The sequence below is a fragment of the Macaca nemestrina genome, chromosome 3 (genome assembly GCF_043159975.1).
Source record: "Macaca nemestrina isolate mMacNem1 chromosome 3, mMacNem.hap1, whole genome shotgun sequence".
Classification (NCBI taxonomy): domain Eukaryota; kingdom Metazoa; phylum Chordata; class Mammalia; order Primates; family Cercopithecidae; genus Macaca; species Macaca nemestrina.
The window spans coordinates 149305931-149332300 of NC_092127.1; the positions used below are offsets into that span (position 1 = coordinate 149305931).

At 39.9% G+C, this 26370-nt stretch overlaps 2 protein-coding genes across 12 annotated transcripts in view; both read left to right on the plus strand.

Annotated features, from left to right (window-relative positions):
• LOC105487671 (nuclear transcription factor, X-box binding like 1) overlaps positions 1-7692 on the plus strand; it is a 73270-nt gene extending 65578 nt beyond the window's left edge. For all 4 annotated transcript variants that reach the window (XM_011751182.3, XM_011751180.3, XM_011751181.3 and 1 more), the window contains one exon: positions 1321-7692. In XM_011751182.3, the coding sequence (XP_011749484.1) occupies positions 1321-1494 (174 nt within the window). In that variant the 3' untranslated portion in view covers positions 1495-7692. The remainder of the gene's footprint in view (positions 1-1320) is intronic.
• Positions 7693-8531: 839 nt separating this feature from the next.
• Positions 8532-26370, plus strand: part of LOC105487675 (corin, serine peptidase) — a 276725-nt gene continuing 258886 nt past the window's right edge. The window contains exons 1-2 of one of the 8 annotated variants that reach the window (XM_071093632.1): positions 20626-20876; positions 23222-23357. Coding sequence is in view for 6 of the 8 variants with exons in the window: in XM_071093635.1 (XP_070949736.1) it covers positions 9973-10242 (270 nt within the window). In the remaining 2 variants the exon portion in view is untranslated. Of the gene's footprint in view, positions 9729-9842; positions 10243-20625; positions 20877-23221; positions 23358-26370 lie in introns of those variants that run through there. The other 7 variants (XM_011751189.3, XM_071093630.1, XM_071093634.1 and 4 more) reach the window with 7 other exon arrangements.

Below are 26370 nucleotides of genomic sequence, written 5' to 3' on the forward strand. Positions count from 1 at the left end.
GTGTCTGTGATCCTCAAGTTTGCCTGCTTTTAAGATGTTTTGATGTTTTTCTATATATCTGAAACTAACCACTTGGGAGTAGTCTGACATTTTGGCTCATTGAAGAATGCCACTTTGTATTAAACTAAGTTTATTATTAGATCTTTTTCAAGTGTGGTTTATGGCCACAGTAATGGATATGTGAACTAAAGTTTACATTTCCTCCTGTTAAATAACTATTTACAAAGTTTTATGTAGATATTATTAAATACATACATATTTTAACTATTGTCTTAATTATGCACTATAGCATATTACATTATTATGTATAAAAGTTTAATAAGTACTTAGCAGTAAGATAACAATCCACATTTGATACTGAATGCAATTCAGTTGCCTTCTTTTAGTACTAGTTTAAAATGTTTATGTCTAAAATAGTCATTTTGATTTTAAAGCGTGAATAATTTTTTCCTTTGAAGAATTTTTACTATTTTAAAAAAATGTATTTGGTAGAGAAGAATGGAGTTTTGGCAGCTTTTTTCTCTTTACTCACTTGAATTTCGTTCTTAAAAGCCACTAATGTTTATTGCATGCATTGTAAACAACTAGAATTATAGGTATCTTCATTCTCACTAGGCATCACAGCACTTGCTAGAAGCTTTATAGAATGACGGTTCTATAATAATTGGATTGAAGTATAATGGTGTCAATGTATAAGACCAGTGTCTATTTTAGAGCACTCTGATTTAATAAGACATTTTATTTTATTGTTTATTTTTATTTTTTTGAGACGGAGTCTCTCTCTGTCGCCCAGGCTGGAGTGCAGTGGCGCAATCTTGGCTCACTGCGAGCTCCGCCTCCCGGGTTCATGCCATTCTCCTGCCTCAGCCTCGCGAGTAGCTGGGACTACAGGCACCAGCCACCATGCCCGGCTAATTTTTTGTGTTTTTAGTAGAGACGGGGTTTCAAACTGTTATCCAGGATGGTCTCGATCTCCTGACCCTTGTGACCCTCGCGCCTCAGCCTCCCAAAGTGCTGGGATTACAGGCGTGAGCCACTGTGCCTGGCCTAATCAGACATTTTAATATTTAGTGTCATAGTCAGCCCTACAGTTTGAAATATTCTCTTCTGTTATCTCCCAGTCTCCTTTCTGCTTACCTAAACCCTGAATTTGTTGAATGCAATCAGTGGTGGAGAGTGGTGTTTTAAAACAATCAAATAAACATATTGACTATATATCATTACTATTAAAACATTACCCAAATTGATTTTTATGTGAATGGAAAGTTTCAAATCAACATATGCATTGAATTTAATTAAAATGATGCTATTTTTATTTAGGCTGAACTAGAAGCTTTTGAAAACAGACTGAAGGGTCGTCGGAAGAAGAACAGGAAAAGAGATGAAGTGGCAGTGGAGCTATCACTATGGCAAAAACATAAATATTATCTCCTTTCAGTGTGTGGAGCTGTGGTTGTGGTGTTTGCATGGTATATCACCCATGATGTCAATTAAAAAAAGTTTCTATCTTTTAATATAACTCAGATTGGATTTAGATAAGTTGTTAAATTTGAAATATTAGAAAATGTATATTATAGAACATGATATATATTTACATTCATCTCTGTATTCTCTTTCAGCTGTTGTTAGAAGGACAGAATGTTAAACTTTATCTTAATTAGTATACTAGAAAGGGCAGTATAACACTGTTTAAAGTGAAAGCATGACTGAAATTGTAAAATATTTCATAAGGCTTAGAGGCAGAGTAACATGTGTTTTTTTTCATTGGGCTTCCTTGTACTAACTTAGTTTTTTCATTTAACATTTCAAACCAACACTCTAAAACATAGTTCAGATGAGACTGAGCCATATGTGCAGTAAGAAAAATATTTCTTAATGTTTTGGTTACTTATTGTAGAGTACTTTTCTTGATCCTGTTAACTTTGTACTTTTTTTAAAAAGTGATTTTCTAACAGGCCCCTTAAATTGTGACATGAAGGTGTATAATTAGATTTCAGATGTTGGTTTATTAGTGAGGAATTTTTGTCAATAAATGTCATGTGGCTTGTTCTTCAGAGTATATAGTTATTTTCAACAAATACCAAGCTAGATTCCTCACATGTGGCTATTTCTTATGTAAGAAGCTTTTCACTGAAGTTGGCATGTTTCGTAAAACTTGTATGTGTCTTTTAAAAATAAGAATAAAAGGAAAATTAGTATTTATGAAGAATATGTACTGACAACAGGGCTTATGAGCTTTATGTACTTTAATCTCATTTCTCTTTGCCACAATCTTAAATAGATTTCAGCTGAAAATAATCAGTTATTATGAAAACAAATGGAGAAATATCAGTAAATCAAATGTTTGAATTATAATTCCTTTCAAATAGTTTTACTATTTATATGATTAATGTTTACATTAAAATTTTTCATACCAAATTTATAATCTAGAATATTTATTATTAGCTAAAATATTCAGGAGCCTATAATTTTAAGATAGGCATTAGTGTCAATGTATAAAATTCTAATACTTCATGTGGAAGACATTCATTGATGTATATCTAAAAGTGGTAGAAATGTGTTTTAAGCAGAAGTAGGAAGTAGGATTTTAAAATTTTGCTGGATCTAATTCAAAATTTAGTGTCATATTCTTTTTTTTTTTTTTTTTTTCCTCTGTTGCACAGGCTGGAGTGCAGTGGCATGATCTCAGTTCACTGCAACCTCCACCTTCTGGGTTCAAGTGATTCTTGTGCCTCAGCCTCCCAAGTAGTGAGGATTATAGGCATGTGCCACCAAACCCAGCTAATTTTTTTTTTTTTGTATTTTTAGTAGAGATGGGGTTTTGCCACGTTGGCCAGGCTGGTCTCGAACTCCTAGCCTCAAGTTATCTGCCCACTTCATCCTCCCAAAGTGCTGGGATTACAGGCATAAGCCTCCACACCTGGCCCTAAGTATTAGCTGCTGTCCAGAATTAAAGGACAGTCATTCCTTTCTTCATGGGTGTTTTGATTTTAGAATTGTTAACCTTTCCCAGTGGTAGAATTACAGGGCTGGCATTTCAGAAGCTCTAAATCAGATACACTACACTCAAGTTATTACCTGCACTAACTAAAAGTTGAGTGTTAAGGGAACAACCGGGTGTCTACATGGAAAGTCATTTCCATCTATGCCAGAATCTTGGCCTATTAAGTGAACATGAGACCTAGTTCATATCTGTTGTTTATAGGGCTTCTGTACTTGCTATTTTTTTTTTTTCCCCCAATTTGGGGAAAAGAATTTAAGAGCAGAAGAAGGAGACTGAATGAATGGTATATGAAGTTGTTTGTTGTTTTTTCATCTTTTTGGCTAGCTCAGAGCATAATTAATTTACCCAAAGTCACACAACTATTCCTTCACTTATTCAATCAACAGATGTGTTTCCTATATGTCAGGAACTTTCTATGTTTTGGAGATAATGGTGGTCTTTCCTCCTATATTGCTAAGGCACAGACAAGCACAGGCAGGTAATAGACATAAAAAATGAACATGATTTAATGTGTGGTAAGTGGTATTCAAGAAAATAAGAGGAATGGTATAGAATGTGGTGGAAGTAGAGGGTACAAGGACACTGGCTAACTTAGAATGGTAAAATCCCTCTGAGATGGGGACATTTGAGCCGTGACCTGAATGACCTCCATTTGAAGATCTGTGAAAAATCTATATGAGAGAAAGCATTAAGTACAGAGTCCCCAGGTTGGGAAGTGCTTGGCACACCTGAGGAGCAGAAAGAAGGGCTGGTGTGGCTGGAGCCTAATGAAATTTAAATTGAGAGGAGGATATGTCTAGGCCAGTTTATGTCATGCTTGATAGACCAGGGTAAGAAATGTAGGTTGCATTTCAGTTGCAGTGGACAGCACTGGAAAGCGTTAAACAAGGAAGAGCCTTTTTTTGGGGGGTTTTTTTTTGTTTGTTTGTTTGTTTGTTTTTAGGGACCGCTGGCTACAATATGGAGAGAAGACTATAATGGTACAGGGACAAGTTAAGTTTTATCTAAGTAGTTACACTGATTTGTTCTGAGGGAAATTAATGCATATTGTCCTTTTAGCTTCAGTCTGAGCAAATTAGAGAAGGAATGGAAAAATTTACCAAATAGCCACTAACAATGGCCTAAGATTGTGAATGTGATGGTCTTGTTTTCCTCCTTACTTGTGGCATTAACAAACTGTGTTAGCTTCCTATTTGAAATTTGTGGAATATGTATGTTGAAATCTTAGTTTTTCAGTTTAAACACCTTTAGGAATTGACAAACAGTGTTGGTTTTTCAGTCAATTTCACATCTAAATTAAATGAAAACAATCTCAAATAAGTATAATTGCTACTGAAATTGCCAAAGAAATTTTACTGAGGCAAAGCAGTGAAAACATTTGCCTTCTATAAAGAAGTTATGATGCTTGAACTTAATGGCTATGAAGGTTAAACATTTTAAATACAGATTAATCTCTGTGCTAGTGTTTAGAGAGAGATGACATATAAGAATTTTTTGGCTCTTCATGTTATTTTAAATGCTCATGAGTAATACCAGAAACAGACTTTATTTGGAAATAGATATACTATTTAAGACAAAATTTGAAGAGATTTATTTTGAAGTGTTCCATTTTTCTTTGAGAAATATATTTTTTTCTTTGCCTAGATACCTGGCACAGTGATGAACTTAATAAAGACTCTGTCCTCACTATGCATATGGTCTGTGTTGCGGGCTCTTCCACATAAGCAAACAGGTGAAGATTAAGCCAGGCCAAGAGAGCCGTGGGAAAGAAGGGCCACCCATGTGGGGGATCTAGCCCACTGCCAAGGGTGACTTTTTAGGATGCTTGGACCTCATCCATCCTTTTATAATCAAGATTATTAAAACAATGGGAGATGCTGTATGCTGATCTCCAGAAGAACAAAGGATTAGTTGGGTGTTAAACCAAGAACACTAAAGGTGCAGCAGTAGCCAAAATTTTTGGTATAGGACAAAATTTTTGTCCTATATACCTGTATAAATTTTGGTATAGGACCATGTACAGGACAGTATAGGGAAGGCTGTAAAAAGAACCTCTGAGGACCCAGGTGACTCTAGCTGTTAATGTCTGCCTGTCCGTGGATATTGGGAACTGAAGCAGATATCTAAGCTGTAGAGCTAGAGTTGACATGAGATAGCTCTGTGTCTTCTTGGGTCTGTGGAAGTTGCCGTCTTTATTAAAGAGTGGCAGTGTTTAGACCACTCTAAGACCCAAGGCTTATGAGGCAGGCTGGGGAGATTCCAGGGTGAGGAAGAAGCAAAGTACTAGCTACTACCTCCTAGAAGAGATGCGAGAATTTGGGAGTGGTGGGAGGAACTGAGAGACCCTCTGATCTCCAGCGACTTAAAGAGACAAGCAAGACCAGGTATCCACCTGCGAAGCCATTTTTTATATATTTTAGAATCTTGGCATATTGAACAAGCTCAGGTCTATTGCTTACTAAGCTTCTGTTCTTGCTAAGTTTCCAATTAGTAATTTAAGTCGTGCTGTGAAGGATTATATGCAGTTTGAAACTCCACAGTCCAGATTCATTTGAGTTAACACCCTGTATCCCATATATGTATTCTTTTAATATATCACCTAATATTTCCGAAGCCCCCCCAGTCACTTTCATCTGGTCATCCTCTATTCACAATACTTTTTCCTCATAGCACTAACTAGTACCTGTCCTCATATTAAGTGTCTGTTTATTATCTACCTCCTTCCCTGGAATGTAAACTTCATGAGGGCAGGAGTGCAGTTTCATTTATTACTATAACCTCAGAGTAGAGAAGCATGCCTGGCCACATAGTAGATGCTAGTATTTGTTTCCTAGGGCTGCTGTAACTAATACTGTACATGAGTGACTTAAAACAACAGAAATTTATTCTCTCACAGTTGAGGTGGCCAGAAGTCCCAAACCAAGATATAACAAATTATATCTGCAAAGCCCTTATTTCCACAGAAGGAAGGTGACATTCTGAGGTTCTGGGTGGACATTAATTTGGCAGGGAGTAGTTGGGGGACACTAACCTACCACAGTGCTCAGTAAATATTTATTGGGTGAATGAAAATTCAGAGTGTATTCTAAGATGTAAACTCCTTGGACATTTTCATCATGGTCTTCTCTTAATAATTGGTACAGAAGGTAAGGATTGGTTTGTGGTCCAGAATTTTTTAGGCTCCAATTCTGCTTCTACCACTTTCTACTTGTGAGATCTTAGGGAAGCTATTTAAGTTTGTAAGCCTCAGTTTCTTCTGTAAAATGGTGACAATAAGAAATAACAGTAAGTGCCCAGTAAGTTTTACCTATTATGTGTCTACAACTATTTTAAAGCACTTTCTATGTGTAATCCTCATAACAGCCATATCAGGTGAGCCTATTACACTTCTCATTTTATGACAAAGGAAACTAGATTTGTGTCAAGAATGAAAAACCCAGAAAATTATATGTCACTTTATGAAGTGCTTTGCACATAGAACAGCTTAGCCGCAATAATATAGATATGTGACTTTACCTCGTAACTTTAAGACATCTCAAATTGATTCACAAATCAGAAAAAAAGTCTGTTGTGAAGTGAGGTGTCTCAGTTTTTGCGCATATGATTACTGTCATTGAGGGTGTTCTGTCCCTGGGAGGACTGGGTGGGATGCTGACCAAAGGTAGGGGCATATTTAGGCAGTGAAATTGCAGTGTGAGACCCCTCTGTAGCACTAGGTGTGTGAGAGGACTACAAATAAAATTCCTTTGAAATTTCTTACGGGGTCAGATATTACCTCCTTCTCAAGACTACTATGGTATATTAGAGTAGGGGATTGATGTCCCAGAAATACTATGTACAGCAAACAGAACGTTTACACAAATTGCTTTTATCAGATACTGAAAATATCAGTGGGTTAAAGTGTATTATAGTACATATGGATATGTTGTATTCCCCCTTTCGACTAAATAAACTCTCCCCTCTCTGCAACAGGTAAATTTCCAGTTTACCTGTTTCTTGCTGTTTTTATTTATTTTTTTATTTTGCAGGCTTTGCAGCTTTATATCTCAGCTGAAAATATTACATTCTAACTCCCCAAAGCTATTCTGACATTATTTGCAAGTATTTTTTCATAGTTTACATGTTTGTGTATTTGTTTAATATATTCCACAAGAGTAAAAGTCTTGGTGAGGGTAGGAACTCTGTCTAGGTTGTTCATCTGGCAGCCAGCAAACCCAAAATAAATATTAGTTGAATGACTAGCTAAATAGATGAGCCATGGGGTAGCATATCTGTTTTAGCTACTGCTTGCCTGTTATCCTTGGATGCTGCTTGCTTCTCCAAGATCTCGCTCTTGTTCTTAAATTGTCTTCAGTTGTAGTACTAAGTACTAATTTGATCTATAATGTGGTATGTGCTGAAGTTTGCTCTGTAAAATCACCGTTTCCTAGGTATATTCAATACCTTTAATTTTTCCATAAATCTCTTCAAGGTTTGTGTGTGTTTTCTTTTAAATGAACTAACTAGTTGGATGTATTCTTGAAGTGCTAGACAATAAAAGTTTCAATAGGCTAGAAGTGTTTCTTTTTGTAAAATTATTTTAAGAAACTGGATGATGGTTGTCACTTAAAGCTGAAATGCAAATGTAGCTAGTTTTTTTAAAAGAATAATTCAAATAGGTCATTAAAGATTACTGTGAGCACACTGCATATTCTAATCAGTTTGACTATGTTTTGAGACTTCTAATAGTTTATGATTCTTGACATTTTAAAAGTTTATTACAAAGAATATAAAACATCTTTACCCTCATTATATCATTACCTTCATGCAAAGAATACCTCATATATTCTGGTGCTGTTGGTAACTAGAACTGGTTGGGTTTTCTTGCTAAAAGGAAGTTTGACAAATGTTTATTTTACACCATTAATGCAATTAGCTTTAGTTCTCAGAGGAACTAAAAGTAGAAAAGTGAAAAAGTGAGGGAGATTGAGGGACTCTGTCTATCTCAAATCCACTGAGTTAGCTACTTTAATTTCATAGTCCCTGTAGTACCTCCACCAGAGGGCAGAAAGTGGAAGAGAAAGGAGATGAAATAGAAACTTGTACTTGGCCTCAGAATACCTGTAGAAACCTTAGCAATTGAATCCAACCCTCACGTTATAGGTTGAGTTAACTGTGACCCAGAAAGACTATGTGATTTGCTCACGGTGGATCTGTCAGATGCATCTCTTAGGTTCTTGATTCCCAGACTGGCGCTGCGATGGTTGTGTGTGATGAGGTAGTATCTTAGTAAGAACACAATCCAGAAGTCACTGCCTCAGCTACTTTCTAGCTTGTGTAGGCTGGTTACTTCAACTCCCTGATTCTGCTTTCTTTTCTCTAAAATAAAATAATAGCTTCTTCCTCAGAGTAGTTGGTGGAACTAAAAGAATACATGTAAAGTGCTTAGTATGACATCTGCCACATAGTATGAGCTGAATTATTGTGAATTATGTTAAATTTGTCAGATACTGGTTTACAAATCTGATGTTAGAATAACATGGAATCAGTGTTTCAGTCATTTTACTATACATATGCAATATTTTCTACATTTGATCTCACTTCAGAAACAAAATACTGATTCCCCCCCTTTTACAAATGTGTATTTTCCCAGCAATAATTTTCAAGAACAAGTGCTTGGCCCATATTTTGTTGTCTCTACCTGACTTTAGATAATGGGGATGGATTTATTCAATAACCTCATGAGTAATTTTCAAAATTTCCATTGAAATCTTGATTGAAATTGGATGAACAATCATTTCTAAGAAAAACCCAGTGAAGTGTCTTTCTTTGCCACATTTGACAATTGCCTTGGACTTGCTAAAGTCCAAGGCAATTACTGTGATGAGTACCTCCGGTGTCCTCCTTGACGCTGTCTTAGAAAAGGTAGCTGCTTTTGAATGACAGAAAGGCAGGAACTTTTTCGCCTTTTAGGTTCAACCTGTAGGTGCCCTCCGCAGGAAATCAGGAACTAGGTTTTTGGAAGCAGTCAGGGTAGGGTTCTCCCTTGTCCCTGCAGCCTCAGCAAAGACTCAGGCAGTCTGGCAAAAGCAGTTTCTTCAGCATACCTAACAGAAGGCAAGTTTTCATATGCCTGATGCAAATAATGCCCTCCAAACGTTAAACTTTTTTTTGAGATAAACTTGTTCTTTAATTGCCAGTGCCTGCAGTTAATTTTGATTGGCTTCACTCTGGTTAAAAGAAAATGCTCTCGATGCGATATGGAAAATTTGGAGAAAAGTAATTCTTTTGCTCCCAACCACTCTCACACAACTTAAACTTAATCGTCCTGTCCTTTTCTGCTGCCCTCGTTTAGTGTAAGTTTTTGGGGGAGACCAGCAGAAACTGGCTTTCCATATGCCCCTGAATAATAACTTCTTTGAATGCAAAGAGGTGGGGACACGGAAGATCTGTCATTACGGGTTATTATGGGTGGGACCCAGAGACGGGAGTGAAGAGAGGGTGTGGTCCGCGGGTGGAATCTGTAGAGCAGACAAAATATGGGGCCCCTGGCCCTTAAAGTTCAGTTTGTCTCTCTTGAGCTTGGAGAAAGGCATCCGTAGTGCCTCCCCGGGGGACACGTAGAAGAGAGAAAAGCGACCAAGATAAAACTGGACAGAAGAATAAGCGAGACTTGTTCTCCATGAAACAGTCTACTTCCCTTGCTCCGGAAGAGCGCTACCGCAGAGCCGGGTCCTCAAAGCCGGTAAGATCGATGATTCGCTGTCCTACCGCAGCCAGGTCTTATGGCCTCTTAGTCTCGGTGAATTCAGGGTCAGCCCCTCCCTCCCCCGTCCTCTCCTCTGCCAGATGCCACCTCCTTCCCCGGCCGTAGGTGAGCTCCCGCTCTGACAGTCCCGCGTTCAGCGTCCTGCACCCAGTTCCCAGGCGCACGGCCCTCGTCCCGACCTCCACCCGGGTCGCCCGGCATCCGAGACCCTCCCAGGGTCATGGGCAGGGTTTCCTTCAGTGTTCGAGTAGGCTCGATCCAGAGACCCCGGTCCCAATGCCGGGGGCGATGCCACCTTTCCTGCGGAGTCCTTCCTTCGCACGGTGCCCTCCACGCGTCTAGTGGACTTGGCTGCGCACTGGCCGCACTGGAGACTGTAGATGGAGCTGTCGGAGCCAGCCCCTCGGGGATCTACAGCTTCCTCTCTGCGCCGGCGTCGCGGGCGCCCGGTGGCTGGAAGGACTGCGCAGCAGCCTTGCCTGCCCTAGACGTAAGTCCCCTTCCCCAGCTGCGCGCGCCTGGGTCTCGGTCCCTCCACAGCCCGGGTTGGTGCCTGGGGATCCACTCGCCCTTCCTAAGCGCTGGCATCCCAGAACTGGCCCTCTTGCAGAGTGCTGGGAACTCGTAGGTCCCTGCGTGCAAACTTTCTCCGGCGTGAACCTGCCTAGGCACAGGAGCGCTGGCCGCTGGGGGCGCAGGCTCTGCGCTGTAGGATTTGGCTGGCTCCGATCCAGTCCTGGGAAGGGGCAGCGTTGGCTCTCGTTCAGGAGGAGAAAGAAAGGGAAGAGCACCACGGACAGTCCCTACTGGCCTGAGTCCCCAGGAAGAGGGTCTAATTTGCGGCTTCCCCTCTCCTCCGGTGTCATTAGGGCCCTGGAATCTGCTTGCTACCGCAGGTACCAGCTGCTCCGAATCCGGGACCGACCAGTGACGATAGCTGCAGGCAGAGAGGGCAGGCTGTGCGGGCGGAAGGGAGGTGGTGTCTTGTCGGATCTTACTGGGACCCAGTTCCCCAGCTTCCGTGGCGGGCACCCCACTCCTGGTACTACCTAGTCGGGGCCAGTGGATGGCGGTGTAAGCGCTTTTTGCACGGCTTCCCGTTCCTGGGACCGAGCTCTGGGAGCTGTGACTATGAACTCAGCAGGGAAGCCGCGGGGCTGGGCATTCCCAGGGAAACTGTTCCAGTAATTCATGAAGTGGAGCTTTCCTCTCGCGGGAAACTTCTGAGAACGATGCGCTGCAAAGATTGACTCCTGTACAAGACTTCGACGACTGACATATGCAGAATTGTGGCTTCTAGTTTTTATTTTAACTTTTTATTTAAAGTAACTTATCGATGGAAGCAAAACTCTGCAAAGGAACGTCAGACCGCTACCAGAATGGGGGTGAAGTTAGGACTTACTGATGATTATTGTCCAAGGACACATTTAAGCAGATAGTTTTAAAATTAATTTTGGCATAACCCTGAGACAGTACCTTGAGACAATGAGAGAAACAATGCGTTTATAAAAAGTTACTAAACCATTTTTTTTTTTTGTCACAGTCAAAACATTCATTCGCTTGTTTCTATTATTAGGTGCCCAATAGTTTTGTTGTGTGAGATTGTGCTAAAAATCGGTCCTTAGATCCTGGGGCTTGAGACGTTAGAGGAGGTTCCTGGGGCTTGACAGGTTGGAGGAGATGTCTGCATAGACTCACGTGTGGGCTTGACTGACCAGGCAGGTTTTCCATAGAATGCTTTCCAGGACACCAAGAATTTCAATAGGATGAACTATTTTGTGTTTATTTGGGTGTGGAAACACATCAACCTCAAAACCTCAAGATTCTATAAGGCCTTTAAGGGAGAGGGGACTCTTTCCAGAAAGTTCCTTTCAGGGTAGGCTTACAGGACCAACGATGAAAGCCTCTGTTAACCTTCCTGTGGGTTAAAGAGACACACCAAGAATTACTCTATTAACTTCATCAAGTACATATCCAGATATAGGAACACTTTCTTAAAAGATGCAAAACTCACTTCTTCAGAAACCTTCTTCATAATGCTGCAGAAATCGCAATAGCAACAGCATAGAAGGCAGGCATCAGTCCTTCCGCATCTTGCATTCCACAACCAGCTGTGGTTTCCTTTTGGAACGGTGGCATTCTCCACCATAGCTTCATGTGGATTTCAGCATTTGCTAGCTCCATTGCCCAGCCAGCCCCTCAGTTGACCTCCCCCACTGTTGGGGGCAGACAGGAAGTTAGAGGAGAAGCTGAGTGGCCCAGGAGCTCCAGAGAGTCATTTTCCAAAGCCTGTACTTTCAAATCTCCATACTGTTAATGAGGTACTCCCTTGCTTATTTTTCCTCTTTTTCGCACTTCTAGCCTCTTTCAACACAAAGACTTGTGGTCTTAGGGTTTCTGAGTGTCTCCACTGCCGGGGGTAATAAGAGCTCTCCGAGGAGCAGGAGAGCCACAACACTGAATTGTTGCTGAGTGTATCTGAGGGGGAAAGGTTTATTTGACCTGCTACTTCTACCTAATAAGTTATTCAACAAGTATGCATTCACACATCCTGTTAGCCCCATCACTATTCCTGGCATTCCATTTTGCTGGACCAAATGGAAAACGAGGCTGGCTGGCTAAAGGGTACTGACCTGATACTAGCTAGTTAAACATACTAGGTTCACACTAAACACTCAAGGGATTCCAAGACTTACCTGTTCCTCAGAGTCTACACACTCACATAACGACACATACAGACACAATACACTTGTTTGTTTTATGTCTGTTCAGAGAGAGTGGAAATGGCAGACCCCTTAAGAGTGGAAGGTGCTATAGATGGCCTGCCTTGGTGGGAAGAGTAGGAGCTTTGGTGTCAGACCTCTGACTCTGCCCCTTGAAAACCGCAAGGCTCTGGGCAAGTCAAATAATCTTCTTGCTGGGCCTCAGTTTCCTTGGTCAGAAAATGGAGATGGTACCACTGACCACTGGTAGGGACACTGCAGAGTATGGAATATGTACTAGAAGTACTTTATGTAATAGTGGTATATTCCAATGAAGTTTCCCTAACCTTTTTTAAAAAAGAAACTACTTTATTGAAGTATTGGTGAGCAAAAATCCATATATATTTAATGTAAACAATGTGATAAGTTTAGAAATAAGTATACATCGATAAAACCATCACCACAATTAATGTCACAAACCTATCCATCATCTTCAAAAGTTCCCTTCTGCCATCTTTATTATTGTTATTATTATTTTGTTATAAGGACACATAAGATCTACCTGCCTAGCAAATTTTTAAGTATAGAATATAGTATTGTTAACTGCAGAAGCCATGCTGTGTAGTAGATCTCTAGGACTTATTCATCTTGCATTACTGAAACTTTATACCCTTGGTCCAATACCTCCCGCACCACCATTCTACTCTCTGCTTCTATGAGTTTGACTATTTTAAGATTCCTCATTTAAGTGGGATCATGTAGTATTTGTCCTTCTGTGTCTGGCTTATTTCACTTAGCATAGTGTCCTCTAGGTTCATCTCTGTTGTAAAAAATGGTAGGACTTGTTTCTTTGTTAAGGCTGAGTAATATGCTACTGCATGTATATATACATACAGTTTATATATACCCCATTTTTCTTTATCCATTCATCTATCAGTGGACATTAGGCTGCTCCTATGCTTTTTGCTATTGTGAATAATGCTGCAATGCACATGGGAATGCAGATGTCTTTTCAAGATCCCAATTTTAAATTCTTTGGTTACATATCTAGAAATGGGATCATATGGTAGTTCTATACCGTATGCTTGTACCATATGCTGGATCATATGATAGTTCTATTTTTAATTTTTTTGAGGAACTTCCATAATCTTTCCCATAATGGTTGCACCAATTTACATTCCTATGAACCATATACAAGAGATCCATTTTCTTGGCATCTAACACTTGTTATCTTTTGTTTTTTGATAATAGCCATCCTAACATCTTAACAGTGGCAAAGGGCTGAAATCTCTTTGTGGTTTTGATTTGTAGTTCTCTGATGATTAGTGATGTTGAGCATCTTTTCATATACTTACTGGCCATTTGTATGTCTTCTTTGGAGAAATGTCTATTTAAGTCTTTTGCCCATTTTAAAATCAGGCTATTAGCTTTTTGGCTACTGAATTGAAGGAGTTCCTTATATATGTTGGATATTAATCCTTTATCAGATATATGATTCACAAATATTTTCTCCCACTTTATAGGTTGCCTTTTCATTTTGTTGATTATATTGTTTGCTATGCAGAAGCTTTTTAGTTTAACATAATCTTATTTGGTTATTATTGCTTTTTTTGCCTATGCTTTTGGTGTCATATCCAAGAAATTATTGCCAAGGGCAATGTCAAGATTTTCCCTTACGTTTTCTTTCAGAAATTTAACGGTTTCAGGTCTTATGGTTAAGTCTTTAATCCATTTTAACTTGATTTTTGTGCATGGCATGAGATAAAGGTCCAATGTTATTCTTTTGCATATGTATAGCCAGTTTTCCCAGCACCATTTGTTGAAGACATATCTTTCCTCCATTGTATATTCTTGGCAACCCTGTCAACCATGAATGTATGGTTTTATTTCTGGGCTCTCCCTTCTGTTTGGCCATATGGCTGTTTTCATATGAGTACCATACTGTTTTGATTAGTGTAGCTTTGTAATATATTTTGAAATCAGGAGGTATGATACCTCTAGCTTTTTTTTTTTCTTGCTCATAATTGCTTTGGTGATTTGTTTCCTAATCTGTTTTTACTTGAGGAACCAGTCTCATCCTAGAGTTGGTGAGAAATGTCTCAAGACTTTTTCCACAGGCAGTTTTCTGTGACTCTAGAGCCATGTGATGCAATGGAGTCTCTTAGCCAATTGTGGTTGTTTAAATTGAATCAACATTAAATCAAATTAAAAATTTATTTCTTCAGTCTCCTTGGGCACATCTTAAGTGCTCAGTCATTTTATAAAGCTGGTGGCAACTGTATTGGGCAGCACAGATACATGATCTGCTTCATTGCAGTATGTTCTCTCAGGCAGTTCTAGAGCTTTCTTTTGCTTGAGTGATGATATAAGAAGATTTTAGGATGATAAAAGTTTTCCTAGGCCAAGGCACAGTGGCTCACTGGAATTATTGGGGGCTGAGCCAGACGGATCACCTGAGGTCAGGAGTTCGAGACCAGCTTGGCCAACATGGCAAAACCCCATCTCTACTGAAAATACAAAAAAATTAGCAGGGCGTGGTGGCACCTGCCTGTAGTCCCAGTTACTTGGGAGGCTGAGGCAAGAGAATCACTTAAACCTGGGAGGCAGAGGCTGTAGTGAGCTGAGATCGTGCCAGTGCACTCCAGCCTGGGTAATAGAGCGAGACTCCATCTCAAGAAAAAAAAAAAAAAAAAAGAAAAGAAAAGAAAAGAAAAAGTTTTCCTGTAAAGCACCTCTGTTTGCTTCTTTTTCTTTTAAAAAGTGGTTTCCTATAGCAGAATCACTTCTGTTTTCTTGAGGTCTCTTACATGGCTTAGGCATTTGTTGAATAGTAAATGGCCAGATCCATGTACAAATCACTGACAAGTGAGTATTAGTCACATAATCCTCTGAGTTCTCCCCTTCAGCCTTGATGATTTTGCTTATGTATTGTTCTTTTCCCTCCCTATGAGCTTTACGGCTGATGATTTTCCTGACTTTAGAGCAGAAACTGATACAACAGAAGAAGGCTCTTCTCCCTCCATGTGTACTCCTACATGTTGTACCATTTTTTACAAGAATGAAAGCACTATAATACTAAGTTCAATGTTTGGGGGAAAGATCCACCAAGTGTTTAATCAGGCTTAAAAACTAATACTCCACTTCACTATGTAGGACCCCTTCTTGAACTCATCCTCATTTGACAAACTATACATTTTTCTTCCATGGCCTTCCTGGTATGTGTTTCTGTGTGTTCTCTTATTATAAGAACATCAGTCATATTGGATTTAGGCTTCACCCTAATCCAGTATGACCTTGTCCTAACTAACTACAACTGCAAAGACCCTATATCCAAAGGAAGGACACATTTTGAGGTTCTCGGTGGACATATATTTTGGAGACACTATTCAACCCATTACAGATGCATAGATAGGTCAGTCTTTTTCCCTAGCTGGATTTCTTACCCTATGAAGTATATTCTGTTCCTGAGGCTTTGCTAAATCTGCTTTAGTGCAAGCACAATCTGTAATGGTTATTATTCTCACAAACAGACGATCACCATGCAGGTTGGGAGATTATGTTCTGCTAATGAGCACTTTCTACCTGAGTGTGGAATGCATGGGATGACTCACCTTGGGACTGCTGAATCAGCTGTTCTTCCCCAAGCCTGTCACCGTCCCCGGCTCTGTCTTCAGTCTCTACCCTTTCTCTTCACTCATAAAGAGCCACAGACATCCTGGAGCACTGGCTAGTCTGTTCGCCTCATTCTTGAGCCTTCTGCAATAGCATTTGGTCTGCTCTGAGCTCTGCTGAAGGGTGCCCATTAATTATGCCTTCCCCTCTGCCTGCTGGCAGTTGTCTCGATCAGCTCACCTTATAGCAGCTGTTTGCATATTTTCCTGCAATACATTTCTACATGTCCAAACCATCAGAGCCGGTGGTGACAAATGCAGTGTCAATGCTTGATCAGGCTGGTTGGGGATCCAAGGTGGTCCTGTAGGTGATCCATCTTGTCATTTAATGTCAGTGCTGAAACTCTGTAAGAGGCTCAAGACGACATCTGTGGAGAAGGGCCAGTCAGCCAACAGGGTGGCTTAGGAGCAGGGCAGAAAATACAGAGGCGAGTTGCGAAGACCATTTTGGTGTCTCCAGCTTGTGCTTCTTTAGCCCAGGGTCTCTTCAACCCGTTAACCTTTAGGTTGACAGTACTTGAAGAGTACCTTTTGTTTGTAGCACTTGTGGGAAGTTTTAAAGTCCTATGCAGCTATGGAAGTAAGTGTCAGTGTCTCTGAAGCCACAAGTGTCATTCTGCTGAAGTGTCATAGATTAAGATTGACAGTACCAGGAAATCTTAATCTGGGACTCCAAGAACCTCCTGAATGGTGGAAAATACTTTTATGCATAGTTCTGTTTGAATTTTTCTGGCTATATAGCACCACAACTCCCCAAGAAGTGAAAGCCATAAGCTAGACCTCAATAGCTTTAATGTATGAGAATTCAACTACAGAGTCTGGACAAAAAGAATACATTCATCCCCTTATTCAACAAACATTTATGTGACGGGTATATTATTAGGCACTTAGGAGATATCCATGAACAAAACAAGGATTCATGCACTTGTGAAGCTTAGTTTCTAGCTAAGCAATAAACCCTAAACCACGAGTGCAGGGAGGAGAGATGAATATTTAATTAATATGAGTCATTCTACTCAGTGTCCTGGAGTAAGAGCAAAAGATGAGAGAAAGGCATCTGCCATTAGTTTCAGAACCTGGTGCCTTTTACATGTATCCTTTTTTGCAGTTCCATGTGTGATCCTGGGTTTAAAGATTGTGCCATTTTATTCTCTAACCTCAAGCCAATTAATTAATCTGGTACTCAACTGATGAGCCGGCCTGTTCCAGATCTGGAAAACAAAACAAAACAAAACAAAACAAAACACCACATGGGATTTATTGACAGAAGTTACATTGGTCTCCAATGTGACACTCTCTTAAGGCTTTTCAGGGATTAGTTTGACAGTACATAATTTTCATCTTCATGTGCCTATTGTAGAGCCTCATTCTGGGAGCAAGATGCTACTCCTCTGTAGTGTGGTTTGGAAATCAAAGCTACATTGTTTTATTTACTATTTCTCTGTCATCCTTTAAAACAGTGTTGTCCAAGTCAAGAACCATCAGAAAGGGGAGTTCAATAAGAAGTTGATACTACGCTGCTGAAATTTTACAGAAGTCAGTTAACCTTTTAGACCCTGGTTTACTTGTGTAAAATGAGGTAGTTGGACTATTTACTCTTTCAGGGTCTTTTTCCATCTAAAGGCTATAATTTTTATGTGGCAGCAGAAAATGAGCAGGACACTGCCCCATTTTACTTTATTCTTTCTCTCTTTCCTTTCTGATAGCTGATAAGCTGGTGTGTTTTTTCCTTCCTGACACCAGATGCATGGTATCTTTCCTAACAACCACTGCTGCAACTCTCTGACACCAACTGGGTGTCCAATAATTCAACTCAATTCTGACACATCTACCTGGAGTTAGTGTCAGATCCCACAAGACTGCCCCCACTTTAGATGACAGTTGCAAGTTCTGGGCCACCTGCACTTCTGACTGGCCAAGAATCAGGGGTTCCTGTACCTCCCTCCCTCTTCAGGTTTGATAATTTGCCCTAATGGTTTACAGAACTTAGGATGACACTTAACTCACATTCACTGGTTTATGATAAAGGATAGGAATGAACAGCCAGATAAAGAGGTGCTTAGGCTAAGGTCCAGAAGGTCCAGAAGTGTCCTGCCCCAATAGAAATATAATGTTAGCCACAGATGTAATTTGATATTGTCTAGTAGCTACACTTGAAAAAGCAAAAATAAACAGATGAATTTAAAATTAATAAGATAGCTTATTTAACTCAGTAGATCCAAGATTTTATAATTTTAATATTTAATCAACATAAAAATTATTAATGAAATCTTTTACCTTTTTTTCACAACAAGACTTTAAATTTCACTACCCTTACAGCATTTCTCCATTCAAATGAGCTACATTGCACCTGCTCAATAACGACATGTAGCTAGTGTCTACAGTATGAGAGAGTGAGATGGTCCGAATAATGACCTCCTAGAATAAACCCGCGTCCTAATCCCTGAGACTTGTGAATATTATTTTATATGTCAAAATTGTCAAAAGGGACTTTGCAAATGTAATTAAATTAAGGATTTTGAGATGGGGAGATTATCTTGGATTATCTGGGAGGTCCTGATGTGATCACAATGCCCTCAGAGAGTTCAGGAGCTTCTGTCTCCATGGAGTTGGAGTGCGCCACCTCCCAGAATATAGATGTGTTCACCAATTCAGAAATTCTAAGCCCTGACACTTAGGGGTTTTTATGGAGATTTTGTTCATCACACAGGCATGAGTATGTGGTTATTAAATCAATGTCTAGCCCTCTCTTCTCCTAGGAGGTTGGGGAGTAGGGCTGAAAGCTCTAAGCTTCTAATCAAAGTTTGGTCTTTCTGGAGACCAGCCCCTATCCTGAAGCTAGCTAGGGGTTTTCAAGAATCCAAGAATCACCTCGTTTGAACAAAAGGTGCTCTTATCACTTCTATCACTCAGGATATTCCAAGGGATTTAAAGGAGTCCTGTGTCAGGAACTGGGGAAAAAAGCAAATATATATTTCTGATTATGCCATAGGAGTGCTGCCTGGGTAAGGGGCATCCTACATGATCTTAGTGTCCGCTTCCCTCTTAGTGGGCATTTGCTAATTCTTCTTACAGTGACCCTCTGCCAAAGTGAAAAATTGCCTGTTCAACCCCAAAAGACCAATCAGAGGAAAGCTGGGAGGCAATTTAAACCACTATAGCCCTGGTTTCTCTGAGGGTATCTACTCTGGCTAGAGGTCAGATCTGAACATCTTACCTATGTATGCAGCTCTGGGTGGTGAACAGAACGAGGAGAGACAGTCATTGGTATCAGGGCTCTTCCACCAGATGGCCCAGCATCAAGCTAGGCACCAGGTGTGCCTCTGGGTGCTGAGGAAGTGTGATATAGGAGAAAATCTTCTTCTTTAAATAACTATGTAGGAAATACGCCCTTAACTTTGAATATGCATTCAAAGTTAAGAAATAATTTTTTAGAAAACTGTAATAAAAATGTGCTCAGAATAGCAAAGGAGCAGAACTTTAAGGAAGAAAGGGAAAATCCTGAGACTCTGAAATTTAGGAGGGTTGAAAGTAAAACCACTCAGGAAGTAGAGTGAGCCTGATTAAACCATTAAACCCAAGCCAGGAAATCAGCCAGGCAGCCTTGGGTGCAGAGGTACATAGACGTGGGCTCAAGTTCTAGCTTATCACTTACTGACTGGGTGCTCCTCCTGCAAGTTAATTTCCTTTAGGCTCCATTTTCTTCTCTAAAAAGTTGGAATAATACATCTCTTACAAGGCTGTAATGAGGACTTAATGAAAGAATGTATTAATGAAAATGCTTTATTAGAATGCATGTTGCTGGATAAATGTATTTTTTTTTATTGTTACACTTACCTAATTGTGCATATCCCTAATAAAATATCCCTCTTGAATTGAAATCTTAATTGCAGGAATTTAGTAGCTCTCTCTAGAGAAAGAAGAAATGTTGCTTCCAAAGTCTGGGCTCTCTTATAAGTAAGGCAAAAATAAAACAACTGAAAGTTAATGTCACCCTGCCTCCTTTATGGTCTGTCGTAGGACTGCTCCAATATAAATATAATGTTAGCCACAGATGTAATTTAAAATTTTCTAGTAGCTGCACTTGAAAAAGCAAAAAGAAACAGATGAATTTAATCTTAATAAGGTAGCTTATTTAACTCAATTGATCCAAGATTTTATAATTTTAATATGTAACCTACATAAAAATTATTAATAAAATCTTTCCTTTGTTTTCATACCAAGTCTTTAAATTTCACTACCCTTACAGCATTTCTCAGTTCAAATGAGCTGCATTGCAGGTACTCAATGTCAACACGTAGCTAGTGTCTATGGTATTAGAGAGTACAGGGCTATATGGAGCGAGATGTTCTAAATAATGATTCCCTAGATAAACCCACATACTAATCCCTGAGACCTGTGAATATCATTTTATATGTCAAAAGGGACTTTGCAAATGTAATTAAATTAAGGATTTTGAGATGGGGAGATTATCTTGAATTATCTGGGAGGTCCTGATGTGATCACAATGCCCTCAGAGAGGCAGAAAGGTCAGAATCACATATGACAATTAGTGATGGTGGATATAGAGATGGGGGGAGGAATGTGCTTTGAAGATGCAGGAAGGGGCCTCAAGCCAGGGAATAGAGGCAGCCACTATAAGCTGAAAAAGGCACAGATTTTCCCTTCAGAGCCTTCAGAAGGAAGCAGCCTTGATAACACCTTGACTTTAGTCCAGTGAAACTGATTTCAGACTTCTGACCTCCAGAACTGTAAGATAACAAATTCGTGTTCCTTTAAACTACTAAGTGTGTGGTAATTTGTTACAGCAGCAAGAGGAAATGACTATATAACTGATACACAAATATTCACATCATTTCCAAGCCTGTTTGTTGCCCTGGCTGCAGAGTCTTAGACAATCACAGTTGGCTTCATCTCAGCTTGTGCTGGAGTATGCATTTGCAGTCATTCCTAGGGTTTTTGTGCATTACTGCTATCTTCCCTTAGCGCTGGGGTCTATTTCTTTCTCTGACCCAATTGCAACCTTTGATGCAAAAACTCAGTTGGTGTCTTATCACTGCCCTTAAGGATGAACAGAGGAAGGAGGTTTCCTTATTAGGGTATAGTGTGCAGCAGAAAAAAGCAATGGTTGGCTGGATTCAGCGGCTCACGCCTGTAATCCTAGCACTTTGGGAGGATGAGGCTGGCAGACTGCCTGAGGTCAGGAGTTTGAGACCAGCCTGGACAACATGGTGAATCCCTGTCTCTACTAAAATACAAAAATTGACCAGACGTGGTGGCGGGCACCTGTAATCTAGTAAGCTAGTCGGGAGGCTGAGTCAGGAGAATCATTTGAACCCGGGAGGCAGAGGTTGCAGTGAGCCGAGATGGCGCCATTGTACTCCAGCCTGGGTGACAGAGTGAGACTCCATCTAAAAAAAAAAAAAAAAAAAAGCAATGGTTTGAAAAAGTCACTGGTACTCTTCACTATCTGCTCACTTTTTTTTTTTGTCTGGTAAGTGTAAAAATGTTCTAAAAAGTCTATTCATTTAAAAGAATTACTGCAATGTGGGCTTGGGATTCAAGTGTAACTCTTACATCTTCATCTATGAATGTTGGCGAATGTGTGATTAGGCCAGTGATTCTGGAACTTTAGTGTGCATGAGAATTACCTGGAGGGTCTGATCCAACACAGATGGCTGGGTCCCATTGTCAGTTTCTAATTTAACGGGTCTGGGTTGAGACCCAAGAATTCATGTGTCTAACAAGTCCCAGGTGATGCTAATCAGCCGCAGATAGGTGTGGTGTGGGAGAGCCGAGCAGAATACCTCGCCTGCAAGGGGGACTCCCAGGCCTCACTTATTTTTTTTATTTTTTTTTTTTTTGAGACGGAGTCTCGCTCTGTCACCCAGGCTGGAGTGCAGTGGCCGGATCTCAGCTCACTGCAAGCTCCGTCCCAGGCCTCACTTCTATGGGGAGGGGGCCACATAATTGCCAGGAAAGACTCTGAGGCTGGCTTTCCATCACTGAACAGGACACTTACAGAGCCCTCCTCCAGCAACAAGCACAGCAATTGGTTGCTAAGGAACTGGAAAGTCACACACAGCCTCTCTTGCTTGGCTGTTTTGTGTCTCACACCCTGAGGCCTGAAGAAGATGACAATTCTGAGCTTCTCAAGTCTCAGTTAAAAATACCTCATTTGCCACAGGCCAGTGGTGTGCTCACATTTCCCAGCTGGAGTGACTCCCTGGACCTGGGGCTGCCCTGGTGGAAAGTCTATAAGCAGAAAATACCAGATTAAAAATAGGCCTGGGGAGGCCCCTCAAAGCTGGCATACCCAGCTGCCCACGTTGGGTAAGCAAGGCAGAGTGGGGAGGAATCTTTCAAGCCAAGAATGACTGAAGGACTGTCTGGCTGTGTCCAGTTTCATTCCCTAAAGAGGTTAGGACAAACTTGAAAGTTTAGCGTTCTCTTTCCCCTTGGCCTTTGTGGTTTTTAGAATTCAAAATCTAGACTTGGATATACAGCTCTAATCTGGCTTGTGGTGATTTTTATTCTGCCTTCTTCTGCATAACAATAGAATCATAACAGTAGGACTGAGTTTCCATCCTGTTTGAAATTAAAATAAAGAAGGTGAACCTGGGGCATGGTGGCTTATGGCTGTAATCCCAGCACTTTGGGAAGTTGAAGGAAGAGGATTGCTTGAGGCCAGGAGTTTAAGACCAGCCTGGGCAACATACTGAGACTCTGTCTCTACAAAGCAAAAAAAGAAAGAAAGAAAGGCCTTTCCTAAGGCATCCTAGTAAGAACGTGAAGTGGTCCCAACAAAGGACCTGCAAGATCTCACCTGTGTGTGCCTTGGTCAGTGGTCTGAGTTGTTTTATGACAAACTCAGCTTACCTGTTTGACTGGCCTCCTGGTAGCACTGTGTGTGTATTTTTTTTTTTTCTGTTGTTGTTTAACATTACCTCTGTTAACTGAATATAAATAAGGGGAACAAAAATGCTCTTTGAATAAGAAATATATATTCCTAACTAACAATATTCTCAAATCATTTCATGTCAGTCACTCCTAAAAGTGATCTTGTATTGTTATTCCTCTTTTATATATGCTTTAGGAGAAAAAAGGAGTAAAAAGAAAAAAAAAAAGAATAGCATTGATTGCTTTCCAGAGATTTCAAAACTTTGGATTTTCCTATTCCCTGCTCCTTGGTGAACAACTCAGTCCTGAATTTGTTCAGTGGACAGAGTAAGGTAGGTTCTAAAGTGTGGGGAGGGACAGCAGCATGTCAGCCACATCAACAAGGACAGCTGGCCAGCAGAGTATGTTGGTGCCCAAGCAGGGTAAGGATGGTGTCTGTGGAGGTCAACCTAAGATGGGGGTCGGGGTCTGAGTAGGAGGAGGAAGGTGTCCATGCATAGGAGGGCCCGGGCAGAATGAGCATGGCATCTGGGACAGGGTGAGCATGGCACCCACATGGCAGCTGGGGCTGGGACATGGGAAATTAGTTACAGACTGGGGGATTGATCAAGCAATTAAATGTATTAACAGTAAGCCAGCTTTCTCCCTGTTGGAAAAGGAGTTAAAAGTATAGAAGGTATAGTAGATCTGGACCTCTGTGATATGGGATTGAAATTGGAGATATGGGTATAAATGTCTGGTTTTCAATGTGTAAAGATAGATATAGAAATAAATACAGAGGCCTATGTGTATGTGTACATATGTGAATGCACACACAATATAAATACATTTTTTCCATATAGTTCTTTCTACTGAGAGAAATTGGGAACAGCAACACCCCAGGAACAATTAGCACATCCTATGCATACCAAGGGGCCCTCAGATCTTGTTTTTTAATGTCATTTTCTACAAAAAGTAACCAGGATCCTTGGAGAAATGGCTGATTCCAAGGGTGATGCAAGGCTAGTACCAGATGAATCCAAAATATCTCGTTCCAAAAAGCAAGGAAATGCTCAAAGAATGATGGGGCATGTCACAAGGACACAGCAGCCAGCTTTAATGAACTCCCATTGACCAAATGAAGGGCAAATTGAGGATCTAAGTAAATTATGATAGTAACAAATTATAAACCATTGAAAGAAATAGGAAAACAAGAGTCCATTCTTATGTAAGCAAATAAAAAAAGAAATGGGGCTAGGCATGGTGGCTCACGCCCATAATCCCAGCACTTTGGGAGGCCGAGGCGGACAGATCACGAGGTCAAAAGATTGAGACCATCCTGGCCAATATGGTGAAACCCGTCTCTACTAAAAATGCAAAAATTAGCTGGGTGTGGTGGCACACACCTGTAGTCCCAGCTACTGGGGAGGCTGAGGCAGGAGAATCGCTTGAACCTGGGAGGTGTAGGTTGCAGTGAGCCGATATCGCACCACTGCACTCCAGCCTGGCGACAGAGTGAGACTCCGTCTCAAAAAAAAAAAAAAAAAAAAAAAAAAAAGGAAATGGAAAGTTTGAAGAGATGGGATATTAACATGGTTTCAAAGTACCTCTCCACAAAATAATGTTACAATGGGGAGGCTTGACCCACCCCAACAGTATCATGTGATAGATATGACTGTCATCAATAAAAGGACAAATTGATAGGATTCAATGAGAACAAGGCAACGCCATTTTTGTGTTATTTCTCCCAAAGATGTCTGAATTTAATCCTAAACCACAACTGAGGAACATTCTACAAAACAACCGCCCTGTAATTTACAGAAGTGTGAAGGTCATAAAAGATAAGGGAAGACTGAAGAAGACTAAAGAGACATGAAAACCAAATGTAATTGTGATTCTAAATTAGATCCTTTTGGTAGAAAGGGTATTATTGAGACTAATGGAAAAACCAATGGGGTCTGAGAATTAGGTGGTTGCAATGTATCAATGTAATCTCTTCATTTTAATGGCTGTGTTGTGTTTAGGTAGGAGAATGTCCTTGTTTGTAGGAAATATCCATTAATATATTCTGGAGCAGTGAGGCATCTGGTTAGCAACTGAGTATCAAATGGGTCAGAAGAAAAGTTCTTTGTACTGTACCTTCAACTCTTCTGTAAACGTGTGTGTTTTAAATTTTTTAAAAAGGAAAAAAGCAAATAAATTTTGTTTAATAATTTCAGAAGATATTTTACTTTAGCGGTTTTTTAAAATCTACTCTAAGACAAACTTTATTTGTAGTCATGGACATTTTTTCTTTTTGAAAGTAGTGAACAATTTAGTATACTGTTAATATACAACTTAATCTTAAATGAAATATTTTCCCCCTAACTTCTTCAGTTGAAAATATTATTATTTATAATCCTTTAATTCACATCCACAATTCTTAATTGTGTTTCCTTTGAAAAGGATAAAAGTTGATACATGAAAGCTAGGCAAGTATTAAACATTTATAGAACTCTTTTAAATTAGTTTAGTCTGCTTTAATTTGGATCTGGAGGTATGTCTTTTCATAAGCAAATTAGGTGCATCTATAATATACATAGTTTAAAACATTTATCATTTCTACGTTTGGTTTTGTCTCAAAGTACAGATAACTTTAGCACTGGGGAGAAATGAGACAATCGTTTAAAAAATATTTTCTTGCTTGGGAATACCAACTGTGGAAAGATATCAAAACAAAATTTTAAAATGTGATGGATGGAACAGTGGGATCTATACTCTCAAAAGCCTTCTTTTCTTTATATCAACTTCTTATAATTTTAGAAAATGATACATAATTCTTAATACCTTGAACTCTGATCATAAATATTAAACATTCAGTACAGTTTTTATTATAAGTATGTATTAACATATTATTTAAAATATTTAAAACCATCAGTGGAAAGAAGCAGGGAAGGTAAATTATTTGATTATGACTGAAATAGTAATTCTAATAATTTATATATAAGTACTTATAGTAAACATTAACATTCCTCATCATTGAAATATTTTCAACATGAGACTGCTCTCTGTTGTAGTTAAATTGAACATGTTTTAATAAAAAGGTTGAAGTCAGTTTGTAAGTTCATTTTATTATTTTTTTTTTGAGATGGGGTCTCGCTGTGTCACCCAGGCTGGAGTGCAGTGGCATGATCTTGGCTCGCTGCAACCTCTGCCTCCCAGGTTGAAGCGATTCTTCTGCCTCAGCCTCCCAAGCAGCTAGGTCTACAGGTGGGCGTCACCACATCTGGCTAATTTTTGTATTTTTAGCAGAGATGGGATTTCACCATATTGGCCAGGCTGGACCTGAACTCCTAACCTCATGATCTGCCCACCTCGTCCTCCCGA